The sequence below is a fragment of the Dama dama genome, chromosome 18, assembly GCF_033118175.1.
Source record: "Dama dama isolate Ldn47 chromosome 18, ASM3311817v1, whole genome shotgun sequence".
NCBI lineage: Eukaryota > Metazoa > Chordata > Mammalia > Artiodactyla > Cervidae > Dama > Dama dama.
This window is the reverse complement of record NC_083698.1, coordinates 66,442,910-66,467,895: the sequence shown is the minus strand read 5'-3', so window position 1 is coordinate 66,467,895 and position 24,986 is coordinate 66,442,910. Positions and strand designations below refer to the sequence as shown.

Genomic DNA, 24,986 nt, shown 5'->3' with positions numbered 1-24,986 from the left:
CTGGGTCGGGAAGATCCCCTGGAGAAGGGCATGGCAGCCCACTCCAATATTCTTGCCTGGAGAATTCCATGGACAGAGGAGCCTGGTGGGCTACAGTCCATGGGGTCACAAAGGGTTGGACATGACTGAGTGACTAACACACATGCACAATGGCTAATGATGTTGAACGTCTTTTCATGTGCTTCTTTACTGTCTGTATGTCCTCCTTAGTGAAATGTCTCTTCATGTGTTTTGCCCATTTTCTAGTTGAATTCTTTGTTGTTTTTTTTTAAATGTTGAGTTTCGAGAATTCTTTGTATATTTTAACTACAAATCCTTTGAGGAATGAGTGATTTGCAGATATGTTCTTCCAGTCTGTAATTTGTCTTCGCAGCCTCTTTGCAGGAGGTACAGAGCAAAGGCTTTTAATTTTGGTGAGGTAGAATTTAGCTCTCTTTCCTTTTTTTCTTTTTTTTTTAAATTTTAAAGGATTTATTTATTGTATTTTATTTTTCTGTCTGAAGTGTGTGGCATGCAAGATCTTAGTTCCCTGACCAGGGGTCGAACCTGTGTCCCCTTCATTGGGAGTGCTGAGTCTTAACCACTGGGTCACCAGGAAAGTTCTTAGCTCTCTTACCTTGTATGAATTATACTCTTGGTGTCAAATCTAAGAGCTTTTGGTCTAACTGTAGGTTGTAGAAATTTTCTCCTATATTTCTTTTCTAAAAGTTTTATTGTTCATTCAGTCACTGACTCATGTCCAACTCTTTGCGACCCCATGGACTGCAGCACACCAGGCTTCCCTGTCTATCACCAACTCCCAGAGCTTGCTCAAACTCATGTCCATTGAGTCGGTGTTGCCAGCCAACCATCCAATCCATAAATATATACAAAGAAGTATATACTTCTTTGATTTTTTTTCAACAGCATCTTATAATTTTCAGCATACAGAACCTATACATCCTTTGTTTTTGAATCTTCTAGGATATCAATTGGTTAATTAATTCTCAAGCATTTCATGAGCACTTACTAATGGGTGCCAGTACTGTGCTTTATGCTAGAAATATGAAAATAAAATATAAGGCCTTTGAGAGGCTAGTGGGACAGAATTTCAGAAGAGCATGCTGCTTGAACTGATGCTGTAGCTAATAGCAGAGAAAATAATTTTTTCCACTCCAGAATAATGCACTTATATGGGATTGAAAATACAGTGAAATTGGAGATTTATTATTTATTGCTTAAGAACTACCAGATAGAATGTGTTTAAGGCACAGGCTTTGGAGCAAGGCAGACCAGAGTTTGAAACCTAGCTGAGCCTATTGGCCATTTGACTTTGAGCCAGTTGTTTAGCTTTAGAAGCCAATTTTTAAATTTTTTTTAGTCTGTAAAATGGGGTAATAATATTACTGACCTCTTAGGATTGTTGTAAAGATTAAAGGAAAACATGTGTAAAACACCACAGTGCATGACCCATATGCATGCTCTGTTCAGTACGATGATTTTTACTGTTGATTTCATCTCATATAAGGACTATGGGAAAAAAGACAAGGTAGATGGATACATGGATAAACGTTGAACCTGGAATGGGGCTGGGAGAGGGAATGGGGTACACTGAAACCAAGGCGTGATTATTATAAGACAACATAGGAATTAGACTTTCAAACAGTGCAGCAGTCTTTCTTCAGAAGCCTGTTTTCACATGGAGAACAGTAGGGATCAGTTAGCTTAAATTTTTAATTTTACTCTGCCTGACTTCTTCCTTCATACTGGAAATAATCATTAGGCCCAAGAAGTCATTAAAGTGTTTAATAAGGTTATTAAATTGACTAACTGCTGCTGCAAAAGCAATTTTCATAGGAAATCCATATGATTCTAGGTATGGAACTTGGGGCTGTCCTTTGTGGCTGACAGGCTGTCAACATTCCCTTGAAGGATGGTGGGCAGGATCATGAGGGATGCGTCTAATTAAGAGATTATAGGTGAACCTTGGCTTCCTGGGTGTGCTGTTCATAGCTGGAAGTATCCTGAAACTTCACTAATTCCTACTAATTGTGGAGTGGGGGAGGGGAGGCCCATCTGAATTATGGAATATTTTAAAATAAATGTACTTTTATTACTTTCAAGTATGTATTTTAACTCCAACTAGGCAAACAAATTGTCGTCTGGTAGAAGTCTTAGGGGACTCCGGTTATTGGAGCTCTCAGGATGATTTTCAATTATTTCTATGTAAATAGGTGCTTCTGGAGTTCTTTAGAGTGCTCGAAAAACAGTTGATTCTCATAGATCTTAAACATTATTCTTGTAGCCATGTGCTGTTAATTGGCACACCCTTAGAGGAGGGGGTTTGTTAAATTAAGATAAACTTTAGACCAGCTGCTAAATAACTTATCATTAATTCATGAAGTCCAAGAACCCAAGTGGATGAGGTTTTTATTTCAGTTGAAGTTTGATCTCATCTTTATTTCCCCCCCGAAGGCAGTTCATTTATTCCTACAGGCATTCATTTATTCATTAAGTGATATTAATGGACTGCTTTGGATGTACCAGGCACTCAAGTTATACTGCAAAGCCTAAGCTACCCTAAAGGAGCTTAGCATCTAGTGAAGGAGGCCGGCAGGTAAGTACAGTGCAACAAGGCACGGTGAAAAGAGAGGATGCCCAAGGTCTGCTCGGAGGCGGTAGGGGCTTGGAGAAGAGTCAAATTAATCAGACTGAATGAATCTGAGGATTTCCAGAGGAATTCCAGAAGGATTTCTAGAGACTGAGTTACATTTTGAAAATGGATTTGAGTTAGCAAAAAATGAAAGAAAGAACCAGATGATGACGATAAAGGAAAAAGCAGGAGGCTGGATGAGGACGGCAGTCAGGTGGAGAGAACAGCGTGTTCAAAGGCGCGCAGGTGTGAAGTGACTGCTGTGTACCGTGACCCAAGCTTCGCCTTTGGAGATAGGTAGAGTGAAAGTCATGAAAGGCTGTATTGTGCTAGCTACAGAGTTTGAACTTGATCTTGAAGGTCATGGGACAGGTTTGGTAGGATTTTCAGCAGGAAAATGACATCATCAGCTGTGTGCTTTGGAACTGTTCTTGTTTTAGTATGGGGGATGAATTGGATACAGGCCCAGAGATCAATTAGCAGCACTTGCATTAACATTGGGCATGCTATCCGTCCTTGGGTCAGAGCACTCACAGAGGGAATAGAGTGGTGGGTGTATCAAAGGAGGGTGAAACTGCAGGACTTGGTCAGTGAGTCAAAGACAGAAGTCTGGGGACTCTGGATTTTTGGCTGGGGCTGCTGAGGATGAGATGAGGAGGAGGATGTGGGAAGGGTGTGGACTCTGTGCACTAGTGGGATTTTCAAGTGAGCCTTCTAGGCAGGAGGCTGGATATGTGCGGAGATGCCTGGACCGAGATGGAGAGAGAATCATCAGTTCGTGCTGAGTGCTTGAAACCATATGTTTGGATGAGGTCACCCTGGAATGGTAACAGGATGTGAAGAACAGCAGCTTGGGATGGCTCTCAGGGCCACAGAGACGTGGAAGGGAATGAGAAGGAAGGAAGCTTACCATTTAGCACTTCAACCAAGTTAAAGATTTTAAGGACTGAGAAAGTATTTGGAGACTTAGCACCATCGTTAATTTTGAGTGTGCATTTAAAGTCCATTGCTGTGTTCTTAGGAGATTTTTTTTTCCCCAGCATAGTTTTAGAATCTGTTTTCAACATATCCGTCCCTACATGAAGATTAGACATAATGAGTATTAATAAAGGTAGAATCTGAGAATTCTAGCCCATTAAGATGAGGAAACTAGGTTCCTTACTGTAATTTGTCATTATGATATTCATTCCTTCTACAAATATTATGAGGGGCCTGTTCCAAGCGAGTTCTGTGAAGTCTCTAGGTCTCTGTGCCTTTTACTGAAAAATTACAGTATTAAAGTATTTGCTACTAGGTTCTTAAATTGATAAATTTGTACTTAAAAAAGATAATTGGGTTAGCCTTTCTGAATTGCTTATTACCAAGGTCTATGGAAAGACCTTCATGCTTTGGGTTTATAAGCACTTTCCTTTCTATGTAATATTTGACTTCATGTAGCACAATAAAAATTTTCCTGGAGCTTTCACAGGTATTTTGTAGTTTGGTTCTCTTAATGAACAGCTGAGATAGGTTGGATAGGCATCATTCCTATTTTCCTGATGTAGAAACAGAAGCTCAGTGAATAAGCACATAATTTAGGAAGTAAGTGAACAAGAATTTACCCCTGGTCTTGTGACCGTAATTTCAGTGTTCTTTCCATGAAAAGGGACATATTACTCAAAGTTTAGATGTTAGTAGTTGAGCAATAGCAAACAGGCGAGAAAAGTTCTGATTTTTTGAGAAATATTTGTCATTACTACCATCTTCAATTAATACTATGTTGAGTGGTAAAGGAGTGGTGATGCTGTAGTAACTGGATTCTATAATTTTGGTTCAGAAACCCTTTTTTAAATGACAGGTTTGTAGAAAGTTGACAAATGCATTTGTTTGTCTTTTCATTTTTGTTTAACCTGGGTAAAGGCTCACTATTTCAGTAATGGGTGCGGGTCTTCTACTGTTAATATGGAACACTGAACTGTTGGAAATATTTAATTTCCCCTGTGGGATTTTCAATAACTTCTGCTTCTCCAGTGGAAAAGTGGGGCAGCCAGCACCCAGTGAGGGAGTGTGGCTTCCATGTGACTGGATGACTGGGAGCCTTCTCCCTTAGTTGGGCTGAACAGGGGGCAGGATAACCTTCTTAGCCCTTGTCAATATTCTGTCTTGCCCTGAGTGTGTGGGGACACTGTAGAGGGTTAGATGTGGTGTACCCTGGACTCTGGTCTTCTCTCCTATTCTTAACCTATTTGTCCTTCTGTTTATTGATTCACTGATGATTGATTCATTCCTTCTAAGAACTATGGGTTTGTGAAAAGCACTGCGGGAAAATGAGTTACGTCCACACACTCTGGTAGGAGATGGAGGTGAGATGTGTACTCAGGGCAGGGTGCCTGGTTTCTGTTTCATTTCTGCCCCTGGTCAGGATCCGCTTTACACTGAACCAGTCACACTTTATGCAAGAGGGGCTCTTATCAACAATTGTTTTTATAATCCTTCTTATAATTAAGAATGTGCATTTAAGAAATAACGGCCAAAATGTTTAGAACATTGCTGTATTGTTGCCTTGTTTTTATTGTCTGTCTTCTAAACGATTTAAAAATACATAATGAAAAGATTGCAAAGTAAGTCTTTTTGGAGCATTAACTCATCACCTCTGTATGCATATTGAGGACAAGCAGTAGCGCAGAAATTTCCAGTGCAAGAACAAAGTATTACTTTAGAAGGTGAGACTTATAGGTAGCAAAAGCTATTTAAGGGAATGTGGACTGTTTTTCTCCTTTTCTGTTAATTTTCTGTGTTGCGAACTCTCATTTTATTATCTGCATAACAGAATGGAGGTTCTTTGTCCAGAAAACACCATATTTCTTCTTCTTCTGCTCTGGAGGATTGACAGCCTGCTTCACAGATGTGCCAAAGCAAAGCAGTAGAAAGGCCTACAATTTCAGTCCTGAAGTCTTTTTTTCTTTTTTTCAAAACAAAAGGTTAAAAATATTTAAAGCGAAATTGAGTTAGCAAATTTATAATCACCAAATGAATAAATGATACTTTCAAAGATTATCATGCCAAACATAGCACTTTTTTGTTGTACATGTTTTCATATTTTAAAATTAAGCTGATGTAGTGAAGAGCACTTTTAAAAAAAGTGTTTTAAATTTGACTCTGTATTTCCTGTTCTTATTATCTTTAAAAAGGAATAAAATGATCTACTCTGTATTTTTTTAACTTCTCTAACTTTTACCTATAACATGAGGCTGTTATGAAGAAGTTGTTTACCACATGGGAAGGTATATTTTAAAAATAGAAACGTATGTCAAAATTACCCATCTTTCTGTTCATATTATTAAGTTAGTATTGCTTATTCTCAGGGCATCGGGGTGTACAAAAGTCATTTTCAACTCTCCTTGCTTGCTCTTGATATGACCTTTGTTACTCTTTCATATTAGTGTTCTAGCAGGTAACTTATCAGGCAGGGTCTGTAGTTTTAATGCAGAGAAATGAAGAAAGTATGAAATGACCTTTTTTAAAACTTGATAAAAATCTGAACCTATTTTTCATGATTAAAAACTGAAAGTCATAAAAAAAAATGAAAATCAGTTTCAGAATACTCTGTTCTTATTGTCTTCATATAACCTGTAAAACCAAATCACGCCCAGCTTGGTTTTGCGTTATTGTAAAATTCCATTTGTGGCAATAGTGTTTCTTGGACTTCCTGTGGTGCTTGATTCATTGACTTCTTGTTTTTTTAAAGGATTCCAACCACATCAGTTAAAGCTCCTTCCAGTTTTGTTCTAGTACAGTCATTTCTCTCAGCCCTTCCGAGCCCTACTTGCAATTCTAAACATATTTCTTTGTGATGCCCTTACAGGAATTTGTAAGTGTCTGGGTTCGAGATCCTAGGATTCAGAAGGAGGACTTCTGGCACTCTTATATCGACTATGAGATATGTATTCATGTAAGTATGCCATCAAAGTACATAGAAATCATAGTAATTTTTAGGTAGCATACATTTGATGGATACTACAATATAAGTGAAATTTATAAAAATGTTTCTAATTCAAAGAACTGAAGTTGAATGATTGCAACTAATGCTTGTCTCTTAAATGAAGTAGTATGATGGTTCCTAAAGTTGAAAAATGGACTTATTTGAATTCCTCATTGTACCTTTGTTAATATTAATATTTTAATGTTTATTGCCTTCATGTTGAAGATGTAAAACATCTAAAATTCACAAAGAGTTTTTATAGTTCATTAATGGTATTTCTTTATGATCTGTTACGGCATATTTCTGCAGACTATATTACCTGATAAATCTTAAGTTCTGAGAGGATGTAGAGTTCTGTGGAAAAGAGATGTGCAGTGTTTTATATGTAGAACAGAAAAGTGGGAAATGAATATGTGCAATTATTTTTGCCTTGGTCTCAATGCTGAGTAATTAAGAGAAGTAATTAACTAGAAATGACTTATTTTATTTGGAAATAATACTGTATCATAATCTTTTGAGGAGTATTGTGTGTTGTGTGGCCTCCTATAATCATCTTGAATAAGGGTCAGCTATCTTTTTCTGTAAAGGGCCTGGTAGTAAAAATCTTTTGACTTTGTGGGCCATACAGACTCTCAGAATCACTGAAAACAGCCATAAACAATACATAAATGAATGAGTATAATTGTCTTCCAATAAAAATTTATTTGTGAAGACAAGTGGCGTATGGATTTGGCCCACAGGTGTATATAGTTTATTGGCCCTTGATCATGAAGATAATCACTTCTTTTGTCTGATTTAGTCCAGACTTCTCTTGAGAGCCTAGAAATAGGCTCAGATTTTATCTGTGACTGTGTAGTATTATACAAGTGAGATAAAATTTAGCCACTCTTTACTCTTCCCATTGTTAATAGCTAAATTGTTATATTGGGCACCTCAATGCCACGAAACTCTTTTTTTCTCCTTTCTTCCCTTTTTCTTTCAAACTTCCTCAACTTTGAAAATAAAGTAAAAACTCAGAATGCTTTTTTTTGATGATGGTGTTGAAGGAAGGCCATTATCAGGGTATGCCTTGTATTTTGATTTTGTTTTGGTTTTACTCATAAGGGCACGCTAGATATGCATTCTGTGTGGAAAATTATAACACGAGTATGTAAGACTGAGCATTTGAAAATGAAATGAAATTCTTTAGTTGCCTTTTGACTTCCTCTAAAAAATTTGTGGGTCAAATTTTGACATATTTATTGACACACTTTATAGTAGGTATGAAATTTAATTATCCTCAGGGAGTTAATGAAAGTATAGATCCTTCTTTTCTACATAAATAACTTGATGTGAGTTCAGAAATGTCCATTAAAAGCCAGAAATAATGGGTTCCACAAGTACTATTTGGTGGTGCTCTGGCATTTTTCTGTGGTGGTAGTGGTTGGCCTTTCTCTGAGATGCTAATAAATTGACAATAAATACATGTTCTTGGCTTGGTAGATAGCAGAAACCAGCAACTAGATTTAGAGGAACTTAATAAATTAGTGATCTCAGTGAACCTGATCTTGAAGAGGCTTCCACCTGTTGTATGATAAGGAATGGGTGGGGAGTCTGGATAGTTCTAGTTAGCCTCGCTTAGACACTGCACCCATAGACCCATAGAGCTTTGCAGGTAGAGGAGCTGGTGTTTAACCCATTTAAGTTAGCCTCAAGGGAAATAATACCAGACAACTCTGAAGTCATAGCATTTACCTGGAATTTTAAACTAATGGATGGTCAAGGTGAGTAGCCCTTCATGTGTTCTCTCCCGAGCTTGTCCTTCAAATGAAGGACTTATAGATAGACCTTTGTCTGGTGCGGGCACCACGTGGATCTCCAGTTATTCCATCCACAGTGGTTCTGAGCAGAGAAATGAAGGGAGCTGCCCTGGACCCCATCTATGCCCGAGGCTCAGGAGGGTCTGCAGTGGCCTGGTCCTCTCCGGGGGGAGAACACTGAGAGGATGCCCACCCAGCCTCACTAGGGCCCGGATCCTGATGTAAATGGCCTGCCGACTGAGTCCCCAGGGGTCACGTTAGAGGGAGGCCCTGGTGCGCTCTGAAATCCACACACACAATGTTATTATTGTGCCATAAACTCCGTCTAGCGCATTTTGCTGCCGAATTGTCCACAATGAGATTTAGGCCAATAACTACTTTGTGGACAAGTTTCTTAACCTCTCTGCATCCTGAGACTCTTTGAATTTTATAAAGTTCAGGATCACCAGGAACTGTGCCGTACATCTAACGGGGACCGTTAGGAACTAATCCTGCTATCACTGGCACTTCCCAGAGAAAACAGCCTTTGGGTGCATATTAAGCAAGTTGATAGCAGTTTTTGAAGTAATATCAATCTCTGGGGCAAAAAAGTTTCTCATTTGGCAGTATAAAGAGTATGAAATAGAATGTTGAAATTAATAGGCAGAATAGAGATCTTCTTACAAAACCAATCCCTTGTTTTACACAAAGGAGAAACAGCCTTGGGTAAAACCCACAGGAGAAGCATCGAGGTTTTGCTTCAGGTAGGGACTCTGAGGGTGGCTTTTCCTAAATCTGCCTTAAGGTAGCAGAAAGTACCAGTTATATCTAGTAACTAATGATAATATTAAGAAAGAACATTTGCCATTGCATATTGTCAGTCCTGACAATGACCCTGGGAAACAGGAATGTGCTATTTCATCCCCATTTTCCCATCCAAGGAACTGGAGTTCAAGTCACTTGCCTTTTGGCAGAGCCAGTACTGGACTTTGGGTCCTCCACACACATACTTGTCCTGTGCACCACATGCCTCTTTCCCTCGATCACACTCTCTTGCATACCTAGTAGAGATGGGGAATGCTGATCTCTTGTTTAAAGGTGATTTCAGGATCAGATCAAGTGATTTGTGTGGTCTGTGGTGATGGCCGTATCAAGGACGTGGCCTTCTGCAATGTCATGTTGAGGATCATGGGAAGGTGTCTCTAATCCCCAAAGGCTTCTCCATGGATGGATGACTGGGGTTAAATGCAGTGTATGACCCTGAGCTTTTACTGATCATTTATGCTTCAGGATTTTGTCTAATGTTTAGGATTTGTCTCTGAAAGGAGTGCTATAGATGAGCAGGAAGCTATGTCAGGACTCAGGGAAAGTCAGGTTCATGCCTTGCCCCAAGGACATCACTGCTCATTAATGTCACCCCAGCTGTTTTCATGGATGCGATATTGGTGGGTTATATGCAAGATTTGAGTATGGCATAAATGCAAATCTGTTTTTGATTTTTAAAATCCTACTTTAAATGAATATTGGGGTATATAGAGTGTTATAGATACAAGAAAAGCATGTTTTCCTCAAGTGAGGCTTATGTTTTTTTGTTTTCTTTAAACAGACCAATAGCATGTGTTTTACAATGAAAACATCCTGTGTGAGAAGAAGGTATAGAGAATTTGTATGGCTGAGGCAGAGACTCCAAAGTAATGCATTACTGGTGTAAGTGATTTAAAGAGTATATTGAGAAGACTTTATTATTATATTCAATATTTAAAAATTTGACACAGCACTATATATAAAATAAGCAACAATGATTTACTGAATAGCACAGGGAACTATATTCAATATCTTGTAATAACATGGATAACAATCTGAAAAACAGTGGAAAACTCCTGAAACTAACATAATATTGTAAACAATATACATCAATTAAAAAATTGACATGTATTGATATATATAAAGGATTTTGTAGGCTTTCTTCTCAATTGCAATATATAGCTTTATTTTTTTGGCTGTTGCCTCTGAATTCAAAATTTACCACTTGAATTATACTAATATATGAGTATTGATCATGAAAGACCTCAAAAATGTTTAAAAATATTTTTTCTTTAAGTTAACTGATTTTTTCATACCCTTATTGTATAATGTAACTATAAAATATGTGTATAATTATATAATAGTTGTGTGATTATTATCATGCATGATTTGCTTTCATTTTGAGGGATTTCTGTAACTATAAATCACCTTGATTTGATGATTAAAAAAATTTTTTTTTTCTTTCCCATAAGACAACTGCCAGAACTTCCATCTAAAAACCTATTTTTCAACATGAACAATCGCCAGCATGTAGATCAGCGTCGTCAGGGTTTGGAAGATTTCCTCAGAAAGTAAGTGTGCAGACACTCTGGTGGCCAGATGGGAGATGTGAGCACAGTGCTCCGTAAGAATTGAGGGTCCTGTGGTCAAGCTGGAGAGAATGTTCCTGTTTCTAAAATGCTGATAATCTGCTTTGGGGGGATGCTCAGTAATTCATTTCCTATATTGTTAGTCATTCAGTCGTGTCTGACTCTTTGCGATCCCATGGACTTTAGCCCACCAGTCTTCTCTGTCCAAGGGATTCTCCAGGCAAGAACACTGAAGTGGATTGCCATTCCCTTCTCCAGGGTATCTTCTCAACCTAGGGATTGAACTTGGATCTCCTGCATGATAGGCAGAATCTAGGCAGATTCTGAACCACCAGGGAAGCTAGTTTAATCCCTGCCTCCATCCTCACATGTCCATCTTTTCTCTGTGTCTCAGATTTCCTTTTCTTTCTCTCAAAATAACGTCAATCATTGGATTTAGAGCCCACCCTAAATCCAGGATCATCTGTCTTGAGATCCTTAATTTAATTAAACCTGCTAAAACCTTATTTCCAAATAAGGTCGTGATCATAGGTTACTGGGATTTAAGAAGAACATCTCTCTCAAGGAGACACAATTCAATCCTCTACAGTACCTTTCAGGTATTGGCCAATAGAAGCCAATGCTAATCCTCCCCAGAACTGTAAATCCATTTGTGCACTGTATGCTGTGCTCATTCATTTCCTATATTAGAGCGCCATCTTGTGGCTCCCCTCACACGGTGCATATTCAGGACCAAACCTTCCAGAAAGAAAACAATGAACTAATTGAATCAGATAATAAATATATACTCCCTTAAGCTATAAAGCAGAGCCAAATTGCTTGGGAGTTTAGCTGACAAGAGTAAAATTTTCCGTGAAACAAATGTACCTTATTAAAAGGCACTTCTTAGAAACTCACTTTATTTACAACGTTTAGGATCGACATACCAACATCAGCTCTACAGTGGGCTGCTAACACTGCTCTGAGCTCCTCTAAGTGAATAACTTGTTGCTACTCTTTGGAGGGAATGTTTATAAGGGAGTATTTATTGGTGTTTGAATAGTCTTAGTGGGTTATTAGGGCTTCCCAGGTGGTGCTAGTGATAAAGAATCTGCCTTCCAATGCAGGAGATGTCAGAGACATGGGTTTAATTCCTGTGTCAGGAAGACCTGCTGGAGAAGGGAATGGCTACCCACTCCAGTATTTTTGCCTGGAGAAGCCCACGGACAGAAAAGCCTGGTGGGTACAGTCCATGGCGTTGCAAAGAGGTGGACACAACTGATTGTCTTAACACACATGCACACAGTCGGTTTTTAACTCTGGAGCACTTGGTAATGGTTGGTACTGCAGTGAAAGTGACTTGAGTTCACACTGCTATAATTACCCGCCCCCCCCCCCCCCCCCTTTTTTTCCACTCTGTAATGCTGGAATATCCATCCTATGGGACAACACACTGATCTGCACACAGACTCTGAGGCCAGACTGCCTGGGTTCAAATCCTGCTTCTGCTACTTATTAGCTGGGAATTTAGGCAAGCCTTTTACCTCCTCGGTGCTTGTGTTTGCCCACCTGTAAAATGGGGTAATAGTAGTATCTACTTCATAAGGCTGTTAAGAGGATTAAATCACTCACAACAGACTGAAATATAATGTGTGATATCCAAGTATCAGCCATTATTTTAATGCACTTAGACATGAAATAGCTTTGAGCTAATTTTTCTATCTTCCTATTTATAGATAAGGGAATAGGCTGAGTCCTATGACTACTAGTTAGTGGTAGGGCCCAGTCTCCTGAACTGTTTCTACTAGCTTCAGGATCTGAAGCCATCTTTTGAGTTTTCTACTCGGCACCTTTGAGCTAGCCTGAAATAATATACTGCCCTCTGGCTGTCTCTCTCTCTATGGCTCACTCATCAAAGGCTTGGGTATTAAGTATCCACATGAATATTAATATTTATTTCCATTAGATTGGTATCATGCTTTTCCTTTGAAGGGGTCATGGAGACAGAGAAACAGCTAAGGTTATAAATTGAGGGAGGCCTGGAAAAGAAAAAGAAAACAGAGGAATAAAAATGACAAGAGAACAGAAGAATCTAACTGAGCCAAGTCCTCAGAAATCCTCACAGTGGTGTTCTTTGGAGTTTCATAGGCATGACAGAACAAAGACCTGCTCAAGTTTTTCCTGCCCTTTCCCTTTGGGGATAGCTCCAATTTTAATTGTCTATATGAGACCCAGGTGGTTGATGGCCTCTCCCTAAAGACCTGATCCCCACAGACAAGTTTGCAGAGTGGCCTGTCACTCCAGATGCTGCTGGGGGACGCTGCAGACTGGCCATCACCAGTGAGTCCCGGACAGGGCTAGTTGTATCCTGCAGTCTCCATAAGCATCTGAGGAGCTGTGTGTTTTCTGTAGAGAAGTATCCTTATTTGAGATCAAAGGACACCATGTGTCTCTTTGCTTATGTGGCTTGTTAAACACAAGGCATGTGTTTTTTTGATCAGGAATTACTTCATTGTTTTGAACATGACCTTGCCTTGCACAATTGGGCAACCAAATTCATGCCGGTGTGAGAGTCACTAGGCTGTTGAGGGGTTGTGCTCACTTACTGTAGGTTATTCTTGCATGCTGTGTTGTTCTGCAGTTTGCTGGTTGAATTTTATGCAGAGGTCATAATGGAAAGTGTCCTGGGTCAGGAGCTCGAGGGACTGTGTTCCAGGTCTGTGAATCTTGGCTCCTGGTTGTTTTCTGGCTCTGTAACCTCAGGAAAGTCATTCATTCCTGTGAGCCTTGGTTTGCTGGAAAGTGCAATAATGTAATACACACATCACGACCTCATGGGTAGTTGTGTCATTCAGAGGAGGGTTGGGAAAGGACTCAGTGAGCCAACATATGAAGTGACTGCTTTTGACCAGGCTGGGTACTGAGGATATAGGACTGCACAAGACGGACACATATCCTTGTCCTCTTAAAGCTTCCATTCTAGCGGGGAGGCAACTGCATACTTATCAGGGATGTCTTGATTCATTAAAGTTGAATCTTGATGTCATCCAGAAGTCAAATCATGGAGCAGACACCATTGTGATGTTATTTGTCCCATTATGGTCTGTGAACATTAGTCTCCAAGAGATGAATTTCACATGAAAAATGAAAGCTGGTGCTTCTATGTGGTCTGCTCCTGAAGGAAACAAGGAGTCTAATACCACACCGTTGGATTCAGTCCTCACCTAAGTGCCCTAAATGCTGTGGCCCCCACTATCCTCCCCACTGTCTTTTCTGTGCCCCTCAAATCTGATACATAGTCCTGTTCTTTGCCCAGTGTGTGTAGAAATAGCAGCCTTGCATGTCTTTGCCTCTAGTGGACCCCTCTGTCCCCCCAGCCTAAGCCCACTTTGGGAAACGATGCAACGTGCATCTCAGCCATCTGTGTCCGGACCCCACCTTGACGTCCTCTGAGGCCCGTTGGTTACCCGTTAAATGAGGCCACTGTCGGTAGCCTGTTCCTTGTTTGTAGAGCACTTTTGGAATTTAAGAAAAAAACACCACAATATTAAAGTATGAAATATGCCTGTGTATAGTAGATTTTTAGCATGTATTTTTAATTATTGTTGGCTGCACCACACAGCATGCAGGATCCTAGTTCCCTGACCAGGGGTTGAACCTGCACCCCCCTGCAGTGGAAGCACAGAGTCCCAACCACGGAACCGCCAGGGAATTCCCTTTTTAGCATGTATTTTTAAGACTTGGTTTTTAAACTGGTGATGATGAATGGGAATGAAATTAGGGGGCTTCCCAATAAATGCCCCAAATAAACATGTTGCTTTTTGAATTCTTAAAAGACTTGGTTTTTATATAAATATTGAAGTTATAAACCAAGAGTATTGTATATGTTCAACCTCTTCAAAACAAAAATACTGCTGTTTCTGTGCATAGGTATGTGTCTATAATATAAATATGTATTTTTTCCATTTTAAGGTTATCTGTGAAGTAATACATATTTGATAGCAATGTATATAGCCTGGCAGTCTTCATAGAGAAACTAGAAAGTTGTTCCTTTGCTGAGGTACCAAATAAGAGGAATTTATACCATTTTATCGGAGAAGGCAATGGCAACCCACTCCAATACTCTTGCCTGGAAAATCCCATGGACAGAGGAGCCTGGTGGGCTGAGGTCCATGGGGTGTGAAGAGTCGGACACGACTGAGCGACTTCACTTTCACTTTTCACTTTCATGCATTAGAGAAGGAAATGGCAACCCACTCCAGTGTTCTTGCCTGGAGAATCCCAGGGACGGCGGACCCTGGTGGGCTGCCGTCTATGGGGCCACAGAGTCAGACACAACTGAAGTGACTTAGCAGCAGCAGCATACCATTTTATTGAAGACTGGCTATGTTTAGCTTTTTACATGTTTTATCTCAATACCTATGACAATATTAGGAGTCAAGTTACATCTCAGTTTTATAGATAAGGAAATTATAAGCAAGGTGGAGGCACTATATTAATCCCAGGAACTGGCAGCTTTATAATTGGAACTCTTAAATGCTAGCTAAGTTAGTTGGTATGGTTGTGAAATTTTTCAAATATATTCATTTTTTTCTCTGTCTTGGGTATAATCTCCCTTTGGGACTTCCTCCCTGGCTAATTTTAAATTGTAAGTCACCTTTACGAATAGTTATGAACGAAGAAGTTATAGACTAAGCTCTATATAAGCTCTGTTGGTAAGTCTCCAGCTATGAAACTGGCATCCCTACTATTTTTTTGCACTTTGCTATCACAAGTGGGCGCCAACTTTTCTTCTTTACTGAATTCATCCCATTAATATAACTACACATACCTTACAAGGTAGACTTTCATATAACAGTTCTGTATGTCTTAAAAATTTAACGAATTTATATAAATTTTTATGAAAGGATATCATGGAAACACTACAGCTAGTTTTATACACACACACACACACACACACACACATACACACACACACACAATTTTTATAAGTCTTTATGTTCAATAGAGGGCACCACAGCACAGATCATGAATGTCTTCAATGAAGATTTGTAGGTTTTATTTTTTTCTCATGGTAAGCGGTAAACAGGCTGAATTAATTTTTTCCCCTACATCAAACTGGTAAACTTCCACCCGCTATACAGATGTGTATGTATATCATTATATTGGGTTCTGTAGACTCAGGGCATCCTTAGTTAGGGTTACATGGTTTGCATAGCTATATATATTCTCAGCTGAAGCAATATAGAATACACCTAATAAACTCATGTTGAGGAAAACCAGATTTTCAAATGTGTTTAATTCAAGGAAAAACAGGTTTTGCTTTGTTTAAAGTTATTAATGGAGAAAGGAATAACTTTTGACTCATGTTATAAATAGCTTGTGCTTAAAATTCCTTTAAAATTCTAGAGGCTATTTTTTTGTTCCTTTTATAAGGGCTTGAAAATTTATTTTTATTTTTATGGAGACTTATAAAGGTGACATTTTACTGACTGTTTTACAAAGTACTCCTTACTTTCAGTTTGAAGTTTATTTTAAGTTTGAAGTTGATTTTCTGCTATTAATGTGTTTGTGGAAAATGTGGTGCAAGTATGACTAGGGTAAAAATAGGATTTAGTATTATGATGGCAGTCACAATACTCTGATATATAATAAATCGGATATTACTTAAAATGGACTAATTTTGCTTACTGAACCAGATGGGAAAATACTGTGAAAATTTTGTATTTTTAATTTGGGAATGAAACACTTGACTGAAAATAAAAATCATAAATACAATTAAAAAATTATTTTTGCTTATTTAAAAATTATCCATGGAGTATGGTGGCATAAATTTAGCCAACCAGACAGAGGAAATTCACAAAACCTAAACTGGGCAGATGTTTTTGCACTCAAGAGCCTGTATGGTTCTTCAGGTGTTCCCAGCCACATCCTTCTCCCCTTTCAGAATTGTGACCTAGGTGTGCCAAGCTCCCTCTGACTGTTCACCTGTGTGTCCTCCAGATGGCAGTATTAAGCAGAAAAGACAAGACTGGGAAATAATGAGTCTAATGTACAGTAAAATTGGAAATTGAATTATAGTTCAAGAAAAAAGACAGTAGCCTCGAGGTCCTGATCAACCTGGACTCTGATCACTTTCGTTTTCTGTACCCATGTGTTAGGTTACTAGCAAGTTAATAACAGTGTGTGACCAGTTCAAGGCTCAATAGAATTGCTTTAGACATGAAATAAAGCTAAAATGAATTTGTGTCCAATATCATTGGCATTAGTGCTCATTACTTTTGTGGTGTAATGCCTCGAAGCATCCAAAATCAATTTTAAAGATTACCCATTATTTTATAAAGAAAATAAAACACATTTCCAACAGAAACAAAGCAGTAAGTATAATCCCATGAACAGTTACTTGTAACGTCGTGGGCAGGAAACCGCTGACAAAAGGACACAGGAAACACTCAGTTCAAACTTCACAGCGACTGCAAGTTAATATTAATGGGTCGTTGCTATATAAATCTTCTCTTGATTTGAAGCATTTAAAACAAGAGTGGTAAACATTTATAAATGTAGAAAATAAATCTCAAAGAGTAGTAAAAAGGATTTACTACTTTACTCCTTGTACTTGGTAAATTAATCTTTATCATGTGATATGGTCATTTACTGAGGGAACTCAGGGCAGAGGACATGGAAGAGTGGAAATATTTAGCTATTTTGCTTGAGCTATTTTGAGCTATTTTGAGCTATATTGAGCTATTTTGCCTTTTAAAAACGCACCAAGGTTTTACTTTTCATTTTAGTAGGTCAGTAAAGAATGTTTGCTCAAAAACCATTTGTAAACCTATCTGAAGCAAAGAGGACAGCCAGATTTTGGTTTTGATACTGTGTATTTTTCGATGCTTGCCTTCTTTAAGAAATAACTGTCTTATTTGAAAGAGAAGGAAATATTCCAGTGACTTAAAAACCAAATTCCTTGGTTTTTAAGTAAATTGATATGAATGATCAAAAGAGATTTACTTTTCTAATTAACTTGTTTACTTTTCTAGTTAACTTGTTTTCTGCATCTAAGAATGCAGAATATAAGGTAAGTTTTGTTGGTCTGAAATACTCTATTTCTCATAGACCTCCATATGAAAAATCTGTGTTGAACAGAATCACACTTGAGTTTCCATGTTTCAGGCTTGTCCCCAACATCCAGTCTTAGTGTCTTGTGTTATATCATTGTTGAACTATTAACAGAGACTAAATTATCATATGTCAAAATCGTTGCTAAAAAGAGAAAACCATTTATTTAAACATAAGGGTGTTCTTTGATATGCATTTCAGGAAAGACACATTAACTGATAAGATGAATTTGAGCATGTGTACCTTTTGCTACAGGGCACTTTTTCATTCTCCCTGTAGTTTCATTTGCCATGATGTACTAGCTGAACTCTGTTCTCCCTTTGTAAACTTTGATCTTGGAATGTGGGAAGGCTAGTATGTACTTATTACAGACTTATCATACTTTAATTACATATATGGTAAAACTGGGAGCAATTTTATTTAGTGACTCATTTTAAAATACATACACTGCTGAAGATTTTGGAGAAATTTCTAGTCAATCTTAAGTATTCAAAAAACACTCCCTCTCAATTGAGCCCTTGTGAACCTGTATATAAGCATCTTTGTAAAGTTTGAAAATGTAAGACATGCTGAGAAATGTACTGACTTTTTAATATAGTTTTTAATAGTCGTTGAAAGTTTTGATGTTTCATGACAGCCTAACCAATAAAGATCACAGAACTGACATGCTGGTTGGCAGTAAATTTTTTAAAGGCAGAATAAATTTCTCTGACTATCTAAGCAAAATATTTCCATAATTAATCCACATGGTCATAACAGATGGTTAAATTGAAGAAATGCCCTTGAAGTTATTCTTTTAACAGATGTTCTTAACTATTAGCTTCATGTTTTTACTCACCTAAATTTCCAAATAATCGAATAAAAGTTAACATATGCTTTCATCCTTTTAATAGGGAGAGTCTGTAATTGATGCCAAGTTTGCCATAGTAGAGAAATCACTTCAGTGGCATATTTCTAATGTTTTCCTCTCTCCCACCCTATAATTGTCCCTCCCTGCGCACTGATCGTGTCTTCTTTTTTCTTTTACATAGGGTTCTACAGAATGCACTTCTGCTTTCAGATAGCAGCCTTCACCTCTTCCTGCAAAGTCATCTGAATTCAGAAGACATCGAGGCGTGTGTTTCTGGGCAGACTAAGTACTCTGTAGAAGAAGCAATTCACAAGTTTGCCTTGATGAACAGACGTTTCCCTGAAGAAGAAGAAGAAGGAAAAAAAGAAAACGATATAGATTATGATTCAGAAAGGTATTTCCTTGCATTTTGATTTAACGTATACGTATTTATATAACACATCGTACACATATGCGTACGACATATACACACACTCCACTTTTTGTTGATGTAATACTAAGATAATGAAAAAATTAATTGACTGAGATTTTATTGAGCTGTGACAGCTCATCATAGTAGTCTTCACACACACCTCCACACTGAATTAATGAATGCAGTAGAAATTCAATTATCTGCATTCTGATTATGTGACTTTCATTTAGTCAGACTTGAATTATTCGAGTTTAAATTATCTAGCTAAAAAAATATCCAACTGCACTCCAAATGGCTAATTAAAAGTCCAAATTTCCTGTCTCTCTTTGTGACTGGAGATAATTAAAGTTCTCCTCTGTTACTCAGGCTTTGAGTGTGTTGTGAAAACCAATTTCCTCTTTTTATTATTTTCCCCCCTCTCTTCTTTTCCAGTTCATCCTCTGGGTTTGGACATAGTAGTGATGAGAGCAGTTCGCATGGATGTAAAATGAGCACAGCTCCGCAGGAATCCTGAAAAATAATTCTAATGTTACCATTTTAGGAATAGCAAATTGTGTCCAGTCACAGAGAATAAAGCTTGCGAATAATATATTCTTACCTAAAGCTAACTGTCATATTAAGTATTTAAATTCGTAAAGATGTTGTGTTGTTTATTAGTGGTATTTTTATGTTGTCTTATTTTGGCTAAGCTTCTGTGAAAAGCTAAAAGCCTGTGAATGCAGCACTCTCCTTGATCAGCGCACGCTATTGGTAAAACGAGATCCTGCCCTCAGATGAAATGATTTATATGTTTAAACAAAATCTAGTTGGCTTTATTGCATTTTAAAAGATAGGTAAATAGGTAGCATTTCAAATCCAGATGGAGCATTTCTCCTTGTATTACTGGGGCAGTGTTAGCATAAACACAGCAGGTATGTGTATGACTTACGGCGCAGACCAGAATGCCTCTCTCAGACAGGCAGCTGGAATTTTGTGGGTACCTCCTCTGCACTGGAAAAACACTGAGCTTTGGAATGGTTGATTGAAATATTTTAAGAGTGTTTAACCTTTTCATTATTCTATTTCACACTTAGATGGAAAATGTATCTTACGAATAGAGACATGTTAAAATAATGTTTACATCTTTAAAAATAAAAAGCCCAGAAATAGCTCTAGTCATTTTGCTTATATTTGCAATATATAGAGGGCTTCCCTGGTGGCTTAGCAGTAAAGAATCTGCAATATATAGATTCAGAAATACATTTTCATTGTCCAAAATCAGCTTTAACACATGGTTTCTGGGAACAAACCATTTGTTTTCATTATCTGTGTGTAATTAGAATTAGAGGTTCATGATTTATTTTCTGACTTAATGTGCAGTTTCTTATCACTAGATAACTTTCAGTATCAGTGACAGTTGCTTGTTACTTTAAGTTAAAAGTATAAAAATTAATAAAATTTGCCAGTAAATATTCCCATAATATAGAAAAGGATATGAACTTGCTAATTTCAGAATTAATTATTCATTTTTTAAAAAGTCCTTTCTTTTAAGGCATCTGCCTAAGGATTGGTATAATTTAACAAAATGTCTTTTTTTATAGTGGTCAAAGATAAAATATCTTAGATAAACTACATTGAACGTCAAATTTCAGATGAGGCAGCATTTTCTTGAGATAACTTCATATTTCTTTCTTGTTGAATGGTATGAAATATCTCTGAAATTAACAAGAAGATATCTTATATAAGGGGGATAACTTGTTGCTTTAATTAAATGTTACCTCACCCTCATTTTAACTAGGAGTTTATTAAAAGTTACTGTATTATTTTAAAAAGTCTGTGAAATGCTTTTAACTGAGACTCAACAGAAAAAAATTAAATTTAGGATACGAATGATTTCCTTAATTTTGCCATTTTGTTTTCTGTTTGGTCTAAAATGTTATTGAACTTTTTGTAAATATTTTTATTTAATGTATCTTTGATCTTACTACTTTTATCATCTAAGACTCATTATTTTAATACTGGAGAAAAAAGATTTAGCAATTTCTTTGTATCTTGCTGACATGTGAAGTTTGCCATTAAGTCATTTCAGTGTGGTCACCAGCTCCTTGGCAATATGTATTTGTATTCATGTTCTGTTTTACAGTAGTTTTGAGAAGCATATATCGTGCCACCAATTGTAATTCTTAGATGATGAGACTATAGCTGTCAAAATTGATATTAAGTAATGTGTAATACTGTGGTATGTAAACTTCATGAGATCATCATTTTCACATTAAACATGAAAAAAATAACTTGTTTGTTGCTTATTTTATACAATATATTTCTTCTGACTTAGATCTGAATTCAGTATATTTCTGAATCATCAGTAATTTTTAATGGATAATTTTGGTAAAATTTGATTTCATATTCACTGTAGTTGTATACATTTATGGCGTTTAGCCTTGGTTTGGTTGTTTTGATATCTAAGTACTGGCTTCTTAAAACTGATTTCCCAACAGCTGAGAGATTTAAATGAACTTCAGCCCCTAGTGGCTTTCTTGCTTTGTTCAAGTCTCGTATTATTCTCTGGCATATTTTTATAAAGCTTTCTTTAGAGAAAGAAAACAATTACTTACATAACTAAATAAAATAGATGTTTATTTAAAACTATTTAAAATGTAACAAATTTAAAGAATTCTTATCCTGGATGCTTTATGATTTGTATACAGCAAAACTATATTTCTCTGGCTAATTCTGAAAGGGCATGCTATTCACCTATTAAGCTAGTTTATGTGTTCTGTTTCAGAACTGATTTTATGTATAATCCAAAAGTGTCAACAATGAAAGTCAACAACCTGTTACTTAGGGCTTCTTTCAAAGTCTCACTTGGAAGAAAGTGATTAAAGAAACTGAGTTAAAATTTCAAGTTTTAAAAATTACTAAGGAAAAACAGAAATGCTACTCTTGAGTTATGTACCTTAAGATATTAAATACCCTGCAGGAGCTTTTTAACTCTAGTTCACATTTTACTAAATAATTAAATACAAACAAGTGATATGCAATAACCTTACTATAGTAAGACAAAAAAAATTACGGCTCTTAAGAATTTAAACAAATTCATTTCGCTTAGCCACAATTACCATTATATCCCAACATTAAACTGAATGTTGTTTTGAACTCAGTTTGTTTTTTGGTGCCTTGAGGATTCATCATTATTGAGCAGCTGTGGTACAGATAAGGTTTTCAATATTTCAGCCATAAAGGAAGACACTTTTCCATGAAAGGCTTCTAAAATTTTAAGACAAAAATAGCAAAAGCTTATTCTATTTCTAAGTAAGTTTTCTTAATATTTAAGTCACTTAATTGATATCCTGTGAATATAACGCAGCATCTTTTCAACAGAGGGACAATTTATTTCAATACAATTTTCTGCTTTTGTTTGGAATATAGACCTTTATTATATATATAACATGTATATACACATATTATCAAATACAAAAAGCTGTCTGAAATTAGTTATTGTAATTAGACATTCAAAGCATAGGTACAATTTCCTTTGCACATAAAGGTCATACGAAATTAATACATTTTAGTAGAATGGAATTCAAAAATTTTAGGATGTACATAAGCAACAATTTCTTTAAATTTGAAATATTTACAAAGGATTCTGGCTTTCTTCTTTGCCATATGCAGCTCACAAACGAGTCACCATTGTTCCTTTAAGTCAAACACAATTGCTCTTCACTCTTGATGGAAACTTTTCTAGATCATTGTTAGGAACGGTGCACTGGACGCTCATTTATTTTAGCTGCGCAAACTGGTAGTTGACCCCTTTTCTCCAATATTCCAAAGACTTCCTTTCAAAATAATAGGAAACGAGAAAAGAAAAATTAAGCTACAATTTTTCTGCGGAATTTAAACTCTCAAGACACTACGCAGATGGTTTATGCTAAACAGGAAAATACCCTTTCTCCCCCGACGAGAAGTGTAGATGCATCCACACCGCTTGTCTTTGCTGCTAGAGGCACAGCACGGGCATAACTTGTGGTTGTGTTTTTGCTTGTTTCTTACCTCCGGGCCTTCTTTATAGCTCTGCCCCCCACCCCACCGGCGGCGGCGCTCCCGCTGCGGCACCCAGGCCGCCTGTTGGCTGCGGCGCCCGGCCGGCTCGCGCACACTCCCCGCGCCGCTGCCCGCACACGCGCGCTCCCGCTGCCTCCCGCCCGGGCCGCTCCGCCGGCGGCGGCGACTGGGTGGCAGGTAGCGAGCCAGCCGGCCTCGGTCCGGTAACCCATGGCAACCGCCCTGGTAACCCATAGCAACTGCTAGGCGGAAAGAAAGAAAGAAAAAAAAAAAAGAAAACCCAACGCGGGTGGAGGGGGGCGGCGGGTGGTGAGTGGGAACAACAACCGCAAAGAGACAGGATTTACAGCACCGACCTGCAGTGCCCCCTTCCCTGCCCACCTGCCTCGAACGTGGGCACCGCGAGGCCCCCTTCCTAACTTTAGAATGACAACTTGGCGGCTTGAAAAAAATAATAAAAATAATAATGCAGAGGGGCTTGGGGTGACAGGTTTGGTGCGGGAGGGAGGTCTGAATATCGATGACCCCCGGGGACTGCAGGTTCAGTCGTTTCCGGGGCCCGGCTGGTTTGTGAGCGGGCGTGGAGCCGGCTGCCGCCAGTCGCTCGGGTCGGTTTCGGGCTTAGCTGGGTCAGGGCGGCCGGGCCGGAGCCGGGGAGGCGGCGGCGGCGGTTCTCACTCTAGGGCTGGACGCGTCTTTGTTCTGCAGAAGCTCGCGCGGCGCTGCGCCGTCGACCCCGCCGCCCGGCCTAAGAGAGGGCGAAGACGCGCCGCCGGCTAGGGTGTGGATGCGGCCTGTAGGGGCCCGGGAGCGCTCCGGGGTCGCGATGGAGCTGGGGCGAAACCCACGCGTTCCGAACGTTTTATCTGCGCCCGCACCGCACACGTTAGTTGTCCCCTCTCCCCTGGAGTCTCCCCAGAGCCCTAAATAAACCCTGCGGTGGGAGCGCCTTCGCGTTACTGCGTCCGCTCCCTTGTGGGTAGGGAGGGGACAGGTGCGCTTGGCTGCGGGACCGGGTCGCCGAGGAAGAAGCGCGTGCTTCTGGGTCCTGAAACGGCCCTGGGTCAAGGTTTAATGTGTGCGTGTGTGTGGAGGGAGTGTGGGGGGAATGTATAGGGAAAGACAAGTCCCTCACCCCACTAGGGCCGGGAGCCCAGAGGCCGAGCTTCCTTAACCCTGGAAAAAAGGGCGCGGCCGGTGGCAGACCCGGTGCAAGGCTGCAGGAGGACAGAGGGGGGCGCTGCCAGGCCAGCGTGGTGGCCCGGCGATCCGTGGGAGAACGCGCCGCCTGGGGTCTGGCTAGCCTTTGCGCGGTGATGTGGGGTTCCAAGTGGAAAGAAAGAACCCACGCCCTACACAGGCTTCCGTCGGTACTTGGGAGCGTCATCTGTTCCTTGTTCTCAGAACAGCCAGTTGTCAAAAGGATGATGCAGGAAACATAACCGGCACTGGTTCCACTGGATACAGAGCAACTAGGTGCATAAAGAGTCCACTCCACCAAAAGTGTAGTGCAGTGAAGAGAGAGGGCACTCGGAATTTGGAACTTGGACGCCTTATAGTTCTAGGTCTGAATCTAACCAGTTGTGATTCCAGGTGCATTTTGATGTTTTAATAAGGATTAAAGTCTGGATAATTTTTAAAGTCTTTCGTGATCTTAATCCTCAATTGTTCGCCCTCTGTAGGTGTGTGCCAGTTACAAACAGGAAAACCATCAGCAACATTCAACACAAATACCTGAACAAGTATAACTCACATCTGTACAATATATGGTCCTGAAAAGGTGATTAGATCAAGTGTTTTATATATCTAATACTTTCACTGGTA

General features: G+C 38.8%; 1 protein-coding gene across 5 annotated transcripts in view; it reads left to right on the top strand.

Annotated features, from left to right (window-relative positions):
* Window positions 1-21,391, top strand: part of SNX10 (sorting nexin 10) — a 67,086-nt gene extending 45,695 nt beyond the window's left edge. For 4 of the 5 annotated variants that reach the window (XM_061165495.1, XM_061165494.1, XM_061165496.1 and 1 more), the window contains 5 exons: window positions 6,477-6,563; window positions 9,978-10,078; window positions 10,648-10,746; window positions 18,891-19,103; window positions 19,554-21,391. In XM_061165495.1, the coding sequence (XP_061021478.1) occupies window positions 6,477-6,563; window positions 9,978-10,078; window positions 10,648-10,746; window positions 18,891-19,103; window positions 19,554-19,635 (582 nt within the window). In that variant the 3' untranslated portion in view covers window positions 19,636-21,391. Of the gene's footprint in view, window positions 1-3,440; window positions 3,459-6,476; window positions 6,564-9,977; window positions 10,079-10,647; window positions 10,747-18,890; window positions 19,104-19,553 lie in introns of those variants that run through there. The other variant, XM_061165497.1, reaches the window with a different exon arrangement.
* Window positions 21,392-24,986: the final 3,595 nt, after the last annotated feature.